The sequence below is a fragment of the Ochotona princeps genome, chromosome 16, assembly GCF_030435755.1.
Source record: "Ochotona princeps isolate mOchPri1 chromosome 16, mOchPri1.hap1, whole genome shotgun sequence".
NCBI classification, from domain to species: domain Eukaryota; kingdom Metazoa; phylum Chordata; class Mammalia; order Lagomorpha; family Ochotonidae; genus Ochotona; species Ochotona princeps.
In genome coordinates this window covers 14,874,995-14,890,704 of record NC_080847.1, presented here as the reverse complement: position 1 = coordinate 14,890,704, position 15,710 = coordinate 14,874,995, and the positions used below count along the sequence as shown (strand labels likewise).

Below are 15,710 nucleotides of genomic sequence, written 5' to 3'. Positions count from 1 at the left end.
TTCCCTCCTGCTACACACCCAGGCCTGTGGGGACCCTGGAAGCAAAATGCTCTTATATTAGCTAGGAAAACTTTATTTTGGCCTGTGAGTTCTGGAGCGTGAACACACACACACATTCACACACACACGGCTAATACTGCTCAAGGTACTGGCCCCTGGGCCTAGAGTCCTTGGGCCAGAATAATGTTCTGGGCCTTCCTCGCTCCTGCAAGCCAGGACCTCCAACAGGCGAGAGTCCCGACGCATCTCCTGGAGGCAGTGCCTTCAGACCTCCAGGCCAGGAGCCTTGCTGAGTCCCAGTGCCTGCACCAGGTCATCTCCCAGCCCACTTTTCAGCGTCCGTCTCACTGTAAGGACAGGGCAGAGTTAGAGTGGGTCGACAAGGTTAATGTGGGCAGCACACTGGGTGGGGGTTGAGAGCACACTCACAGGACTTGCGGTTGCCACGGGAACGTTTACGCTCTTTAGCGGCCACGACACGTGGACTGCTCCTGGTTACTGACTGCACCAGCCTGTCCATGATCTCATCTGAAGGGTCACTGGAGCCTGGCGGTTCCTCTGGAGGTGCAGTGGGTGATCCCACCACTGTGGGTGCCACTGGGGAGCTGCTTTGCACCATGCCTGAGGAGAGGCCAAGAGGGATGTCATGCCAAGGCCACCCCAGAACTCTTGCCCCACCTCCCACCCCTGAGCAGCTGTGGGCCCCACCTCTGCTGCGGCGGTTGTGTGTGGTGTCCTCAGGCCTGCTGACTAGCAGGCTCTTCATGCTGGCATGATTGTCGGCATCATCTGGGCCAGGCCCGCTGCCCACGGCCACTGGGACAGATGGGTGGCTGGGTATGTCCCCAGCCACGCTGGAGAACTTCTCTGTCTGGAGAGGGGAGACGGGTGAGCTGGGTGGAGGGGAGGCAGTCACAGGGCTGGCGGGCAACCCCTGGAAGGACATCCACCTCAGTGATCATGCGTCCCCGGGTCTTGTTGCGCTCACGGTACGTGGCCCGCTTCTGCTGCTGCTGCAGCACCCGTTCCCGGCAAGTGCGGTACTCGAGCGCAAACTCGCGCAGTGTGTGGCAAAACTGCATGATGCGCACCTCACGGGCTGCCTGTGCCGTATAGCCCAGGTAGAGCAGGAAGGCGTGGAACCTGGGCAGGTTGAAGTGGGAGGGGTGGTCCTACCAGGAGCTGGAGGGGAGGTGAGAGTAATCCTGCCTCTCTCCAGCCCACGCCCCTACCTGTTGCAGACACGCCGGTGCACCACTTGTAGCATGGCAACCCGGCGGCCACACTGTGCCAGAAAGTGTGTGAGGCGGGCACGCAGGGCGGGGGCCAGCTCGTGCTTGGCCAAGCCCCGCAGGTTCTCCTCAGCTGCCCGGCTCCGGCGCTCCAACTGCCCCAAGTTCTCAGTCAGTTGCTCAAAGTCCACCTTAAAAGTAAAGGGGCTTCAGGATCTGTCTCTCCTGCTGTCCCAAATAAACCCCAACTGGAGGCAACTTCAAGCTGGCCCTAATGGAACACGCCAAACTGAGTGCATGTGCTACTCTCCACAAGTTCCTGGTCTGTGCAAGAGGCAGACAAATCCAGCTCCAGTGGGGAAGGGAGGGAGGTTTCATGGAATAAGTGAAAGTTAAGCTGAGACTCAAAGACAGAGCAGGTACAGCCAGACAGATGGGAGAGTGTTTCCAGCTGAGGATGCAGCACACACCTGCAGCCTAAGCAAGCTCTGTTATTGGAAGTAGGGGTGAGGGGAAGGAGCCAGTTGGCAGCAGTCAGTTGTGGGGCTGGTACTCACCTTGGCACAGCGAGTCAGGGCAGGGATTTCTGAGTAGAGGTCGGAGGAATCGGGCCGGCTCTGGAGCACCAGTGAGCAGAGATGGTGCAGCAGTGACTGCCGGCGCACCGTGTCCTTCACTTCGGACACCTTCTCCAGGTAGCTCAGCTCAAAGCCACTGCTCTGAAAGGACCCCGGCTGAGTGTGGGCCTGCCTGGCTCCAAAGTCCTGCCATTCTCATCCCCACGTGCCCTAACTCACTTGAGAGCCATTGAGGAAGTTGCCCACAGCCAGCAGGGTAGCCAGGATGCAGTGGAAGGTGGCATTGTGTACCAGCTGCTCCATTCCTACTTTGAGGTCAAACAGCGGTTCTGCAATTTCCTGGTGGGAGGTATCAAGGACTCAGACTACATGATCATCATGCGCACTTGTCCCCACCACCTGTCCTACTCCACAAGCCAAATACCCGCTCCATGCTGTCGTAGTCCAGCTTGAAGGCCCAGAGTTGGAGACGGGCAGCCAGGCCCCCAATGGAGGCGAGAGTCATCAGGAAATTCTCGGCTGGGCCCAGTGGTATGTCAGGGTTGGCCAGTTGGGCTTCCTCAATCTTCTGCCGCTCCTCCTCCGTGGGCATCATGGTCAGTAGTTTCTAAGGATGCAGCCATTGCCCCAGTGGGCCTCTCAGTGCTGACCTGATGCTTCAGGCATCACTCCTGATCCTCCCTAGGTCACCTAGGGAAGCCCTAGGGTCTGGGGACTAGGCTGCAAGAAGGCCAGGCCTATGCCTACCACTGGAGGGACAGCAGGTACCTACCAAGGCAGATGACGAGACCACTCACCCCCATCGCTGTGAATACCCACCTCAATGCCATCCTTGCTAACAGCAAATTCATCAAAGTTGAGCAGGGCAGCCTTAATGACATGAACTGGTGGCAGTGTGGTTAGGCCAATGTTGATGGCATTGCTGCGCTTGGGGTCCAGCACTGTGGTCATCGTCCGGCGGCCTTCTCCAGCTTTCTGCAAAGTTAGGTAAAGGGTAGTGGAACCATAGGGAAGAGATTAGCTGGGGTGACATCTGTGGGGCTGCTCCAGGGCCCTCCTGAACAGCCAGAGGATCCCACAACTGGGGAGCTGGGATATGTGAGGCATTCAGATGAGCCAAGATTCCAGTTAGAATTCTGCTGACCTGTTCCTAAGCTGAGGGGTCTCAGGCAAGTCCCTCTGCTTGTCTTTACCTAAGTTTCCCCAAGTTGAACTGAGTGAGGAGCTCCAATGGCTCAGCTCTTCCTGCCCTACATGAGATTAGCTTGTGGGTCAGTAGGCTCACCTTGGAGGGAAGCACATCCTTGGCGCGGGATTCAAACAGGTGTTCCAGCCGGGCTGTGTCAACAGACACGGGCTCCAAGGAGGCCCACAGGGTGGGGCAGGGCCCAAAGCGGCTGCCAGAGCCCCTGCAACCCCCAGCCAGCTTCAGCTCCCGCCAAAAGAGCTTCACTGTCTTCCTCTTGGTGGGGAGGGCCAGGCCATCAGGCACTGAGGGGGGAGGTGGGGCAGTCAGAGGTGGAGGTGGTGGGAAGGAGCCTTTGAGGGGTGGGGGAGGGGGAGGAGGTGGGGGGCCTCCAGAGAGTGGGGGAGGGGGAGGGGGAGGAGGTGGGAGGCCTCCAGAGAGTAGGGGTGGGGGTGGCACGCCTTTCCCCGCGTCCACAGACTCCACATTCAAAATGTCTTGGTCCTCATCCTCGCCCAGATCTGAGAAGTCCAGGTCCCCGATACAGAGCTTGGGGACCCGGGCAGGGAATGCCTGGAAGGGCTCGTCCTTGGGGCTTGGTAGGGTCAGGGGCTCCTTGGGCTCTGGCTCCAGGCTTCGTTGGACCCGGAGCAGGGCCCGGGGGCTAGGGCTCTGGGGTGTTCTGGGTGGAGGGGCTACCTCGCGAGAGTCCCGTCGTTCTCGGGGACCTGGCAAAAGGAAGCACCTGTCACTTCCATGCCTGTTGTGGAACACTAGAGCAACAGGGCTTGGGGGGAGATGCTGCCCACCCACCTTCTTACCTGGGTGCCCATCCGACTCGTCAGGCACGGCCCCAGCCAGTGCCTCTGCCCGGCCCTGGGCTAAAGCAGCCTGTTTCTCTGTTTCTGCTGCTGCCACATTCTCCAGGAACCGGGCTCTGAGGGGAAGTACTTGTGAGTCATGGTGTGTGATACAGCCACGGCCCAGAAGAGCGCACATGCTTTGCTGAGCCTTTCATACTGTCCCCAATGGCAGGCACACTCGGATGTCCAGGAAACAGACCATGCACTGGCATACTGGGGACCTTAAGGCCAGTTCCTGCCCAGTCCTCACCTCTGGAGAGAATTACAACCTACCCCGGGGCTTCTACTTAATATCTAGCTTGTAACCTTGGTGCTGGTCACGTTTAGCTTATTGTATTGATTCTACATAAGGACCATCAGAGCAGTTAATGGGGAGAACTTTCCTAGTGGGCACATCAGGCTGTCCCACCCTTGGTTTGTCTAGCGGCTGCTACAAGCTACATCCTATGTTCAGAAATGGGTCTGGCAAGTGACGGGGAATCACGCATGTTGAAATAATAAATGGGATCAAGTGTCTGCTTTTTAGCACCCTTGGCTTCTGTCCCTGCCCCTTTCCTCAGCCACAGGTTGCTCTTTGACACCCCACACAGCTCAGCACCTCGGACACCCCCCCCACCACCAGATTAGGCACCCACATCTCCCAGCTCGGATCTAAGCCTCAGTGACTGCTTCCCAGAGCTCATTCCTTGGGTCCACCAGGAGGCCTACATCTGGGAGAGGAGCTGGAGAGCCCCCCAGCTCTGGCTGCCTTGGAGTATTTGGCACCCCTGCTGGGGAAGCGAAGCTGAAGCCCTGAGCACATGGCAGGCGTGGCCAGCTGGCCTCTGTACTTACTCCAGCTTGGCCTGCCCAGCAGGGGGCTGAGGGACAGGTGGGCTCTCAGGGGTGCTGGGTAGGGGGGATGAGAGGAAAAGGTGACTGTGGTGCTGCATCCACACACAGATGGACAGTGCTACCAAGTGCTCCTCCCCAACCGTGGGGGCAAGGGGTGAGGTGGGGAATGAGGGCTGGGGGTGCAGGACAAAAGGAAACAGGAAGTGGAGACCCTGACATGAGGTCAGACAGGGTTGCAGGCAAGAACAGGCAGCCGACCAAGAGGGTGAGGAGGAAACAGGAAGAGCAGGGCTAGGGAGGCAGATGACGATGGGCAGAGACAGGTAGAATATGGGTGGAGACCAAGAGAAGCTGTGGGAGGATTGGGTCCGGTCACAGCCGAGCCCCACATCCCCAGTGGTCACTTACCAAATGGGAGCAGTTTGGTGAAGTCTGGAAAGAGAGAGAGAGAGAGAGCACGCGTTTGGGCAGAGGAGGTTGTGGGCTGTGGAGGGGTGCCAAGCCAAGGGACAGTCAGAAAGAGGGCTCTGACGGCCACCTCCATCTCCTCCCTTACTTGTAGACACTCCTCTCGCCACAGCTGTCGGCTGAGGGTGCCACGGAAATGGTAGGGAACAGGTTCATTGAGGTTCGGAATCCAGAAGTAGGGCTCACAGGGCTGGAGGCCGGGCCTGTCGGTGAGAAGTGGCCTGTGGAGCTGGAGGAGGAGCCTCTTGGTGAGGCGGGGCCTGTGGAGCTAGAGGCGGGGCCAGTGATGGAGGAGGGGCTTGTTGGCGATGCCGGGCCTGTCGGTGAGGCGGAGCCTGTGGAACTGGAGACCAGGCATGTCAGCGTGCAGGGTCACGCCTGATGGAGTATCCATCCCTCCGTATCTACCCAGTACGTGCTTACCCAAGTTCTGGGGCACGCACAGGACAACCCCCGCCTTCCAGAGATCTGCGGCTCCTCTTGCCTTCCTCTGAAGATGGCTTCCGTCGCTCCCGCCGCCCACCTGCAGCTGCAGCGGCTGCAGCTTCTTCCAAGTCTCCATCCTCCAACCGCAGGGCGCTCTGGAGGAGATGGACAGGAACATGAACAAATCAAAGAGGCAGGGCGCTGGGAGCCAGCACCTCATCCCTCCTTCTTCCATTCCACCCCCACCCGCCCCCCACACCTCGTAGAGCAGCAGCTGAGTGCGCAGGTCCACGTCTGTGCCTGCCGTGCTCAGCAGGCGTTGGACCAGGGCCTCCATGCCCTGTTGCTCCAGTGCATCGGTCACATCATAGAAGGAGTCCTGGTCAGGGAGTGCAGCCAGCGTCTGGAGCATGGGGAGAGAAGGGCCAAGCTGAAGCTGGTACGGTCCATGGGTCAGGAGTCTGGGGCCCAAGCTGTCACAAGTCCTGTCCGCACCTTGTTGATGAGGGTGACCGTGTACACCAAGAGCTCTGCGTCGGTGCCAGTTTTCTCCTCCAGGATGGACACCAGGTTGGCCCAGGGAAGAGTACCTGGAACACAGAAAAGGAGGCAGTCACGGGGATGGGCAGGAGGGGGGCTCTGAGACAGGGGGACAGTTGGGCTCTCACCTGTGGTGCTGGCCACTGAAGTGACCGCCCTGATGAGCAGTGGCGCGTTGCTCTCCGCGTATTCCACAAACACCAGCAGCAGCTTCAGGGCTGTCTTCACCACAAGTCGGGACTTGGGGGGAGGGGGACAGGGAATGGTCAACACCTGTGAGTGGGGCTTGGCCCAGATCTGAGAGTCTGGGCAGAAACTCCTTGCGTGGACCCAGGCCCTGAAGCGTCTCCCAGGCTTAGTGGGACCTCAGACTCACTCGTTCCAGCCCTGTGTGCAGAGGAGGAAACTGAGGCACTAAAGGAAGGCCTGTGGCCAGGAGGAGGGATGCTTACCAGGCTGGCGCACAGTGTGTACAGCCACTGCACAGTCTCTCCGTGGGCCACCACGCCCAGCATCCCATCCACAAATAGCATCAGCTGGCCCAATGCTGCAGACAGGGATGGGAAGAGGTCAGTGGGGGTATGGGGGAGTACAGAGGTGGGGGGGCAAGGGGAGGGGCTGACCTCGGAGGATGTAGCTCTGGTAATTGTGGTCTGCAGCAGCACCCACACGGATCAGGCAACTCAGCCCTTCCGAGTGCACAAACTCAGGCACCAGGTCCTTGTCTTCCTGGAGGTTCCAGGGGGACAGTTAGGGAGGCCCGGGACACACACCCACCCCCAGGCCACCTCTGGGCCTCACCTGGAAGATCTGCTTTAGTGAGAAGAGGGAGCGGCGGAGCTCTGGGCCGCTGGAGCCATACAACTTTTCTGCAAGGGATGGGTGGGACATGGATGCCGTCTCCCTCCACCACAAGTCACCACCAAAGGCAATTCCAGGATTCCTGCATCGCTACCCCTCCTTGGTCCTGACTACTGCAGCACCACCAACCCTGATGCTGGCAGGACAGGTCAGGGGAGGGAAGGGAGGGGACACATCCCAGCACTGATATGCTCCATCCACTGTCCAACACAGGCCAGAAAGAAACCTGACCAGCTGCGCAGTGGGAGGTGGGCAAGAGGGCTGCCCTCACACACTCACCCAAGATAGCATTGACCCTCACAGAGAGCTGAGTTCGCAGGATCAGCGTGGGCTTCCGGCCTTTGCTGGAATCAAGCAGCCTGGTCAGCAACTCGTGCCCATCCCCCCAGAGGCCCTCCCCTCACACCAAGCCTGGGCAGCCAGTGCCTTCCTGCTCCTCTGAGAGCTTGAGGTTTGGCCAGGCCAGAGGGTTTGTGCAAATGCAGGCATCTCAGGTATGCTGGAGAGCACCTTCCCCCTCATCTCAGGCAGCAGGTAACATTAGCCAGGCTTTGGGATTCCTCTGGCACAGCTAGCTCCCTGGGGTGGCAGCAGGTGACCCATGGCCCAGGCTAGAGATCTGGTGTCTTAGCCTTTGGCGTTTGAGCCAGTCCTGGGTAGGGGCCAGCCTCACTTCCTGGGTTCCACCAGCTCTGACCTGAGCTCGTCATAGAAGCCCTCCAACATTTCCCGCTGCTCTTCCAGGGACAGCTCGGGATCCAGGTAGTATCCAGAGGGAGACACCTGCAAGGCGCAATCCTCCAGCTGGGGATAAAAGGGAACAGTTGTCAAGGCTGCAACAGAGGCAGGAGGGGACCCTGTGACCTCCTATGTAGGGTCACAGAGCAGAGAGGCACACAGGGTTCACACTGAAGGTTAGCAGTCACTTCTTCCTTTCTTTTACCAAAAAAAAATTTTTTTTTGAGAAGCAGTGAAAGAGGAGCACTTCAATCTGCTGATGCACTCCCCAAATGGCTGCAGTGGCTGGAGCTGGGCTAGTCTGAAGCTGGGAGCCAGAAGCTTCCTCCGGGTCTTTCACATACGTGGAAGGGTCCCAAGCACTTGGGCTATCTTTGGCTGTGTAACCAGATGCATCAGCAGGAAGCCAATTGGAAGTGGAGAAGCCGGGACTAGAACTAGTGCCCATATGAAACGCCAGAGTCGCAGGTAGTGACTTCACCCGCCACACCATGATGCTGACCACAGCCATTGTTTTTTTTTTTTAAAGATTTTTTTATTTTTATTTTTTATTGCAAAGTCAGATATACTGAGAGGAGGAGAGACAGAGAGGAAGTGGAGCTGCCGGGATTAGAACCAGCGGCCATATGGGATCAAGGCGAGGACCTTAGCCACTAGGCCACACTGCCGAGCCCCACAGCCATTGTTTCTTAAGTGCTTGACTGTGCGCAAGGCCTGTCTGTCTCAGGCATCAGGCCTTCTTGTCATTTGTATGTGCCATCACCTCTGTTGGCTAATGCCTACCTACTTTTTAGGTTTAGGGTTAGATAAACTATTGAAAAACCCAGCTGGAATTCCCACTACCTAGTCTCTGGGTCAGGCACCTGCCTTCCTTCCTGCCGTGTCTGCAGAGCCTAGCCCAGCAGCTGGAACAGAGTAAGTGCTTGCTAAAGGCTCATCCAAGCAATGAACATAAATGAGGAAGGGGACAGAGAGGTGATGGGGAGGAAGTTCCTGCCTTCAAGGAAGTTCACAGCCCTGGAGAACGTGTGTGGGGGAATGTGATCAGCTGCAGTCACCAAGCATGGCCTAGAGAGAAAGCAGAAAGGGTGCAAACCTGGCTGGCAGAAGGGGGTGTTGTTGTGTGTGTATGTTGATTCATAACTCCTCTCCCAATCTCTCTAGGCCCTTCAAAGGGGGTACAGTTACAGAACTTCAAGGGTCCCACGAGGCTGGTGAGCAGCCTGTAGTCAGCCCCACAGTGGGACACTACAGCCTGCTGTAGGAAGGAAGGAAGGAAGCCCATGCTCCAAGGTCCACTTGCCGGGGTGCCCCCTCTGGGGCCTGCTGCCACCTAGCACCAGCCACAGCACTCGGACCCCTGGAGAAAGGCCTGCTGAGAGGCCTGAGGGAGGTGACTAGAGTCTGAGAGTGGCACTCTGCCCTTCCCAGCCACCTCCCCATGGCACTGTGCCTTGTGCAGGGCTCACAAAGTTCTCTCAACTAGAGTGTCTCAGGCCCCAGGAGAACCCTCCTCGTCGCAGAAGTGGTGTGTGTGTGTGTAGCGGGGCGGGGGGGGGGGGTGTTGTCTTCCAGTCTAGGCATTGCTGAAGAAGTTAATCCAGCATTTGTTCTGCTCTTTGGTCAGCCCTGCCCCGCTCCGGACCTAGGCCCAGAGCTTCTAGCTGCCCTATGCTCCCTGGGGAGAATGAGAATCTAGTTCCTCCTCTGGTCCCTGTTTAGCACCCCTGCCAATGCCTCAGGGCCTGCCCTGACTCTGTACTGGCAGTGGTGTCCTGTGGGGCCCTCGGGTGACCCCCTGCCTGGGACATGGGACATGGGACAAACACTCCAGCCTGTTCTCTGTCCTACTTCCTGCCTGGCTGCCTGCCCTCCTCCGTGGGCCTTGGGCGGTCCGGTCTCCTGCCCCTCCCTGGGGGCAGAGTCAATCACTGGGAGCAGGCTTTTGAGGGGGCGGCAGGCCCCAGGGGTGCCCCCAGCCTTGTTCAAGGGGCTCTTTTCCAGGGCCAGCTCAGCTGAGGGCAACCCCATAGTCTACCTGGTCTGTCTTTCCCCATGGTGACTCAGCAGCGACCCATCCCACCCTTGCCCAGGCATCGCCCAGGCATCGCTGCATCTCCCTCCTCCAGGCACCGGAGGATTCTGCTGAGAAACATCCCTCCCCATGGAGTCACACCCCCCTCAGGAATCCCCCCAAGTGTATATCAGCTTTTTCATTGAAACATTCCTGAACCGGTGCAGAAAACATGGCAGGAATTAGATGCTGTTTCTGCTTTTTTTCATTCCAGCCTGGTATGGGAAGCAGACAGGCTTGACTCAGAAACAGCTCACAACTAAGTATCAGATCACCCAACTTCCAGTGGGTAATAGTTAAGAAGATGGGCGAGGTGCTGTAATCACTGCCAAAATCAGAGCTGTAATAGCATTACACCCAGTCACCGTTTAACACACCCAGGTATATGGTCAGCCACCATTACACACAGTCCAAAGTAGCACTTCCACAGCAAAACTAGGTCTCTTGTACTATCTCTCCTCCCACAGGCACACTGGCATGCTTCAATCCCAGGAGAGCACAGGATGATTCTCTCCTAGGATGCTGGGATACCTGCCTCCCCTGGGGCAGGACACAGGAGCCCAGGTGCTCCACCTCTCCTTGCCTCCCCAACCCAGCCCCTCCCCAAGCCATTTCATCTGTCCAGTCTCGCCAGAGTGCCATTTGTAGGGAAAGGAGACAACCATCCAGGGTTCCTGGTCACAGTCCTCCAGCTGTTGGGACTGGGAGGAGGTGGGGGTCACTGGGCTAGAGTCAGTCAAGCAGCCCAGAGAGAAGGCTTCCAGCCAACAGAATGGCACTTGTTTCTCACACTGCTGGTCTCTTCCTGCAGACATCACTTTGAGAGCCAAACCTCTGGACCTTATTTCTCACACCCTGGGGCTCAGCCAGGCCTGAGTGAGCCCAGGCTTTGGTTCTTGCTGAGGGTGCTTAGGGCCAGCACAAACCACGGGACCACATCCTCGACTCCCTGCTGCCTCTTATCTTCCTCACTTCTTTGGTCTCCATCTTCGGGGTTGGGTGGAGTCTCTCCCCCATTCTTCCCAGGCTGGGCTCCTCACTGCAGCCTCCAGCGTCTGACTTTCTTAGCAGCCCAAATCAACTATAAATTATAAATGGTTTTGCATATAGAGTCAAGTTTAAGGGACCAGAACACCCACTCTCTGATACTTTTACAACCATGTAATCAGTTGAGAGTGAAGGTACCAGAGGCATGGAACAGGAAAGATTGAAGAGAGGGCAGAGGTATATATGGAAGGACTCTTGCTTTAGGAAATAACTGGTTGACTGCCTCTTTTGATTCCTATAAATAGCATCCTGGCTATAAAGATCCTCTGGGGATGGGACTGTGGCACAGTGAGTTAAGCTCCTACCTGCAACACCAGCAACCCATATCAGAGCACCAGTTTTAGTCTCAGGTGCTGCTTGCTAATGTGCCTAGCAGAAGGTGACCCAAGTACTGTTCTCATGGGAAACCTGGACAGAGTTTTAGGATTCTGGCTTTGACTTGGCCGAACCTGGCTGCTGCAGCCACTTAGAGAATGAATCAATAGAAGGAAGATCGATACCTTCTCTCTGTAGTTCTGCTGCTTATTCATTCAAGCCTCTTGATAATTGTTTACAGGTGAGGGAAACAAAACTTAGGAAATCAATGAGTGATCCCAGCTAGCACAGCCGGGGACAGAAGCAGAGTTGGCTGTACCTGGAGAGTGATTCCAGGAGGGGCGGTGGAGTGAGGGCTGGGGCCCGTGATATTGTCAAGGGTTGGAGACTGTCCCTCAACTTCCAGGATTCTGTGAATACCTTCAACTGGTCCTCACAATCCCAGCAAGAGAACATGACATACATGATCTGCACTAGGTCAGCTGTGCCTACCCCTGCAAGATCCTAAATTCTAGAATCCCTCAGCAGGCTGCAGCCCAGCTACTACTGTTCAAAATGGCCAGCAGATATGACATGCTAGATAAGAAGGATAGAAAGAGGCCATCACTCATTTCTACACCCCAGTCTTCCAAATAGATTCCTATAGCAAGAACCAAAAATGCATGGTTTATTGCCAACCGCTCTGGAATCTTTGGGGACCTCCCAGTGGTCTGTATCTCAGTGGTATAGGTTCATAATTAAGCCTGCTGGCTGTAACAGCTTCAGAGGGCAAACATACTCTTAGGTGGACTGGGAACACCCAGTCAGGGAAACAAAGTTACTAGTCCTGAGCAGATTTCCAAGGCTAGCCCCACAGCATGGCCATGCAGCAAGGTCAGAGAAGCATCCTGGTGCCCCTGGTTGGAGCGGGGAGAGGGGCGGGGGAAGAGAAGTCAGTGCTGCCTCAGACATGACATAGCTGCTGGATCTCAGGGAAAAGCTCCCAGAGGCCCCTCCCAGGAGCAGGGGGTGGGGGGCACTGCGCACTCATGGCTCAGGAGGCCAAAGGGCTGTGGTCTCTCCCTGGGGCAGGGGTGGGCAGAGCCCTGAGTATCTGCAGAGGTGAAAAAGACACCCGCTGAGTTCCCTTGGGGACACCAGGCCTGGCCCAGGGCACTGCCAGTCTCTCCCCCATCAACTAAGGCCAGGAGATGAGTCAGAGGCTGTGGCCAGGAGCTTCCTCCTAGACATGGAGGAAATGAGCAAGGCTTTCTCAGACCAGCAAACTCTGAATCTTGTGAAAAAAAAAAAAGGAAGCCTTCAGGGGAGCTCTGGGGCTGGGTGCAGCCCAATGGGATGCTGGGGCAGGGCCATAGGGAGAAAGTAGGCTGGCCTCACTATATCAGCAGGGAGAGAGGCAGGGACTACAGGGATTGTGCCAGCCAGTGCCAAACTCAGAGAACACAACTCACTTGGTTGTGTCCTGTTGCCAGCTGGACAACTGCACAAAATGGAGCAGCGAGTGGCCAAGCGCCCATCTCTTACTTCTTCCCTACATCGTGTTCTGGGTTTTTTCTTCTCTGCAGACCTGAGTCATGTCGGGGCCTCTAAGGTATCACCCACTTACAGGCTGAGGGGAGAAACCAGCTGCTGACATTTCCTGCCAGGGGAAGCCCTGCCCCCAGCTGTGTGATGGCCCTGCCCTTGCCCTTTTCTCATCCCTCTTCCTCCAACCTTCTATTTCGGGTCTGTGGTCATAGTTTCTATTTGGGAAGAGCACATCAGAGTACATTGCCCATTGCTGGCCAATCTCCTTGGCCCGGGCTTTGTGGTAACCTAGCGTGCCTGTGTCCATTCCAGGGCCATGGGGTCCTTCGCTGATGAAGCCTGTGGGGTGGAGTGGGGTGAGGTACAGGGACAGGCTAAAAGTGGGGGTGAGCAGCTCTGGTGAGCTGAGGTCCCATCCCTTCCCGTGGGAGGTATTGTTCTATAGTCAGGGAGTGGGAGAACTCACATAACCCTTTAAATGCCATAAACTTATTTCTGGACCTGGACAGGGGTAGGAATCCCTCAGTGCAGCACCCAGTTTCCATCCTGAATGGAGGTGACTTCTTGCTTGGTTTGAGGCTCACCTCGGTTTGCCCCCTGAAACAATGACAAGATAGTGGGGGAGGAAGGGACTCTATCAGAAGTCCGGCGGTGGGCAGTCTGCTGGCTGCAGCCGTGTAGTTGTGGCCTTGAGGTGGGGACCTTGCCTGGACAAGCACCACTTCTCAGGACGATGATCTCCCCACCCCTCCCGCTAGCACTCGGAGGCGGGGCTGGCTACAGAGAAAGGAATGCAAGCTGGGGGCCCGGCGGCCCAGCACATTCCACAGGAGACCCCGGGCCCAGGGGGCAAGTTTACGCAACTCGGCGCCCCGCTGAGGCTGGGAGCGGCGGTGGCGCCCCCGCTGCCTCTCCCTTTTTGACCACGCTGGAGCGGATGGGGCTGGCTGGGGGAACCCGGGGGATGGTAGTGAACCTCTCTTGAGTCCCGGCCCGGAAGCAGAGCGCCGGAAAGGGCTGACTGCGAGGGGCTGAAGGCTCAGAACCTGAAGGGAGGCACGACCGGGCCATCTGAAGAAGGGCCTCTCCCCGCACCATGCATCCTGCTCCCTGCTCTGGGGCGCCGGCAAATGGGCAGGCCGATGGTTTTAAAATTAGCCTGGCCCGCCCTCTCCCTTCCAGGCTCAGGCCGATGGGCGGCGGGTGTACCGGGTGGTGGGGGCGGTGACTCGAGGGCTTTTCTACTAGTGCAGCCTCCCACGCTCCGCGTATCCCGGGCCCAACAGCTCCCCGGGGACTTCCCTCATCCAGTGGGAGTCAGAGCTCGGACGGCACTCCCAAGACCCAGCGGCAGGACTCCAGCTAGCCCCAAACACTTCTTAAACCCCCATGCCACCACCCGTGTCCCGCCCCTCCTCGTGGTCACGCCTCCACCTCACCTAAAGCAGGTGGAAGCAGGTCCCTCCTTCGCTCTCATACAGGGTCCGTTACAGTCTCAAGAGCTCTCTACAGTTTCCCTGCTCTTCTGGAGGACAGGCAGCGCGTGGGGCTCGAGCATCTCCCCGTGCGGGCCTCCCTTGGAGGAGCAATCGCGGCGCGCAGACTACAAGCTCCCATTCTCCCTCAACTTCAGCGGGGGTGCCTGGCAGGCGAAGCATTGTGTACCCCGGGACCCTGGGCCGACTCTTTTGAAGGCGATTCCTCACTCCAACCTCTCATCGAGGGGCACCTCCTACTGGCTTTCAAGGAGACGACCCAGAACCCCGGATCGCCCTAACTTTTCTTGGTCTCCGGTCCCCTCACCTTGAGCGGTGCCCCCAGCAGGCGGTGCAACGCGGGTATCTGCGGACCCAGGGGCAGTGCCCCGTCCAGCGTGCAGGTGGGGGCCCGGCGCGGCTCCGGGAAGTTGGCACACGCGAAGGGATCGGTATCTTCCAGGTACTGCACCCTCACGGTCACCGCCGCTACCGGCTCCCCGTCCCCGCGGTCTTCCCCGCCGGCCATGGCTTTGCCACCGGCCCCGCCTCAGCTTCGACTCAGATATCCCTGCAGTTTGGGTCGGGCCGGACCGGACGCCCTAAAGGCGGAGCTGGGTGGAGGTGGGGCCGAGGAAGTGGAGGGGGTGGAGCCAAGACGCGGCCCGGGCGGCGTGGGGGGCGGGCCCGGCGGCGGCCACTCAGAGGGCGCGGTGGGGATCCCGTTAGTTCACTGGCCAGGAGGGCGGGAAAGCCCGAGCTCGCGCCTCCTCGGCGAGCGCGCGCGCAGGGGAGAGGCTTTCTGCAGGCCTGGAGGAGGTGGGGCGGCTCTCCGTAGGGCTCCTGAGGGCAGGTAGGGGGCCAGTTTGTCCAGATGGTCGCCGGCCTGTTCTCTTTCATTGCAGCAACGAAATAGCCTTAGTTCCTTCCTTTGGAGGGCTGGATAGATGTGCTTCCCTCATTTGGGGAGAGCAGTTGAGAGGGGTGTCTTTTCTGTTTGGAGCAAACTGTGAGGGATTGCCTTCGGTTCGAAGGAAAGGATGGGATCAGTTCAGGTTTTTTACGGGGGTGGAAGGAAGAATGGGAGGGGTCAGGTAGAAAATGTGCTTCCCTTGGGGCCTGCGCCTGGCAAATCAGGCTAAACTAACACCACCCATAAAGGCGCCAGTTTCACTTCCTGCTGCTCCACTTCCCATCCAGCACCCTGCTGATGTGCCTAGGAAAGCAGCGGAGAGTGGCCTCAGCCCTTGGACTCCTGCACTCCACGAGGGGAGCTCATAAGTAGCATCGGACTCCTAGCTTCACATGGCTCAGCTCCAGGTTGTGGCCATTTGGGGAGTGAACCAGAAGATGGACAATCTCTCTGTCTTCTCTCTCTTAACTCAGCCTTTCGAATAAAAATACATCTTATTTTAAAAAACGTTCTTCTGAGTTTGGGATTAGAGGTGGGATGGGTGCCCCTTAGCTTGGATGCAAAGTGGAGATCACTACTGGGAAGAGATGAGTGGGATGCCCTGGGAATTTGGGGATCGTTTGGGTGGACCCC

At 57.8% G+C, this 15,710-nt stretch overlaps 1 protein-coding gene across 1 annotated transcript; it reads right to left on the bottom strand.

Annotated features, from left to right (window-relative positions):
* Nucleotides 1-39: 39 nt before the first annotated feature.
* FHOD1 (formin homology 2 domain containing 1) lies at nucleotides 40-14,897 on the bottom strand. Its single transcript, XM_058674786.1, has 22 exons — nucleotides 14,493-14,897; nucleotides 7,686-7,792; nucleotides 7,268-7,332; nucleotides 6,929-6,996; nucleotides 6,751-6,856; nucleotides 6,580-6,674; nucleotides 6,256-6,367; nucleotides 6,083-6,177; nucleotides 5,847-5,990; nucleotides 5,585-5,742; nucleotides 5,250-5,504; nucleotides 3,818-3,933; nucleotides 3,096-3,724; nucleotides 2,630-2,785; nucleotides 2,235-2,417; nucleotides 2,030-2,149; nucleotides 1,790-1,951; nucleotides 1,233-1,423; nucleotides 951-1,143; nucleotides 709-871; nucleotides 430-621; nucleotides 40-347 (listed from the first exon to the last, which is right to left on the bottom strand). Exons 1-22 carry the CDS (start codon nucleotides 14,691-14,693, stop codon nucleotides 265-267), a joined length of 3,594 nt encoding a protein of 1,197 aa, XP_058530769.1. The 5' UTR covers nucleotides 14,694-14,897; the 3' UTR covers nucleotides 40-264.
* Between the last annotated feature and the right edge of the window lie 813 nt (nucleotides 14,898-15,710).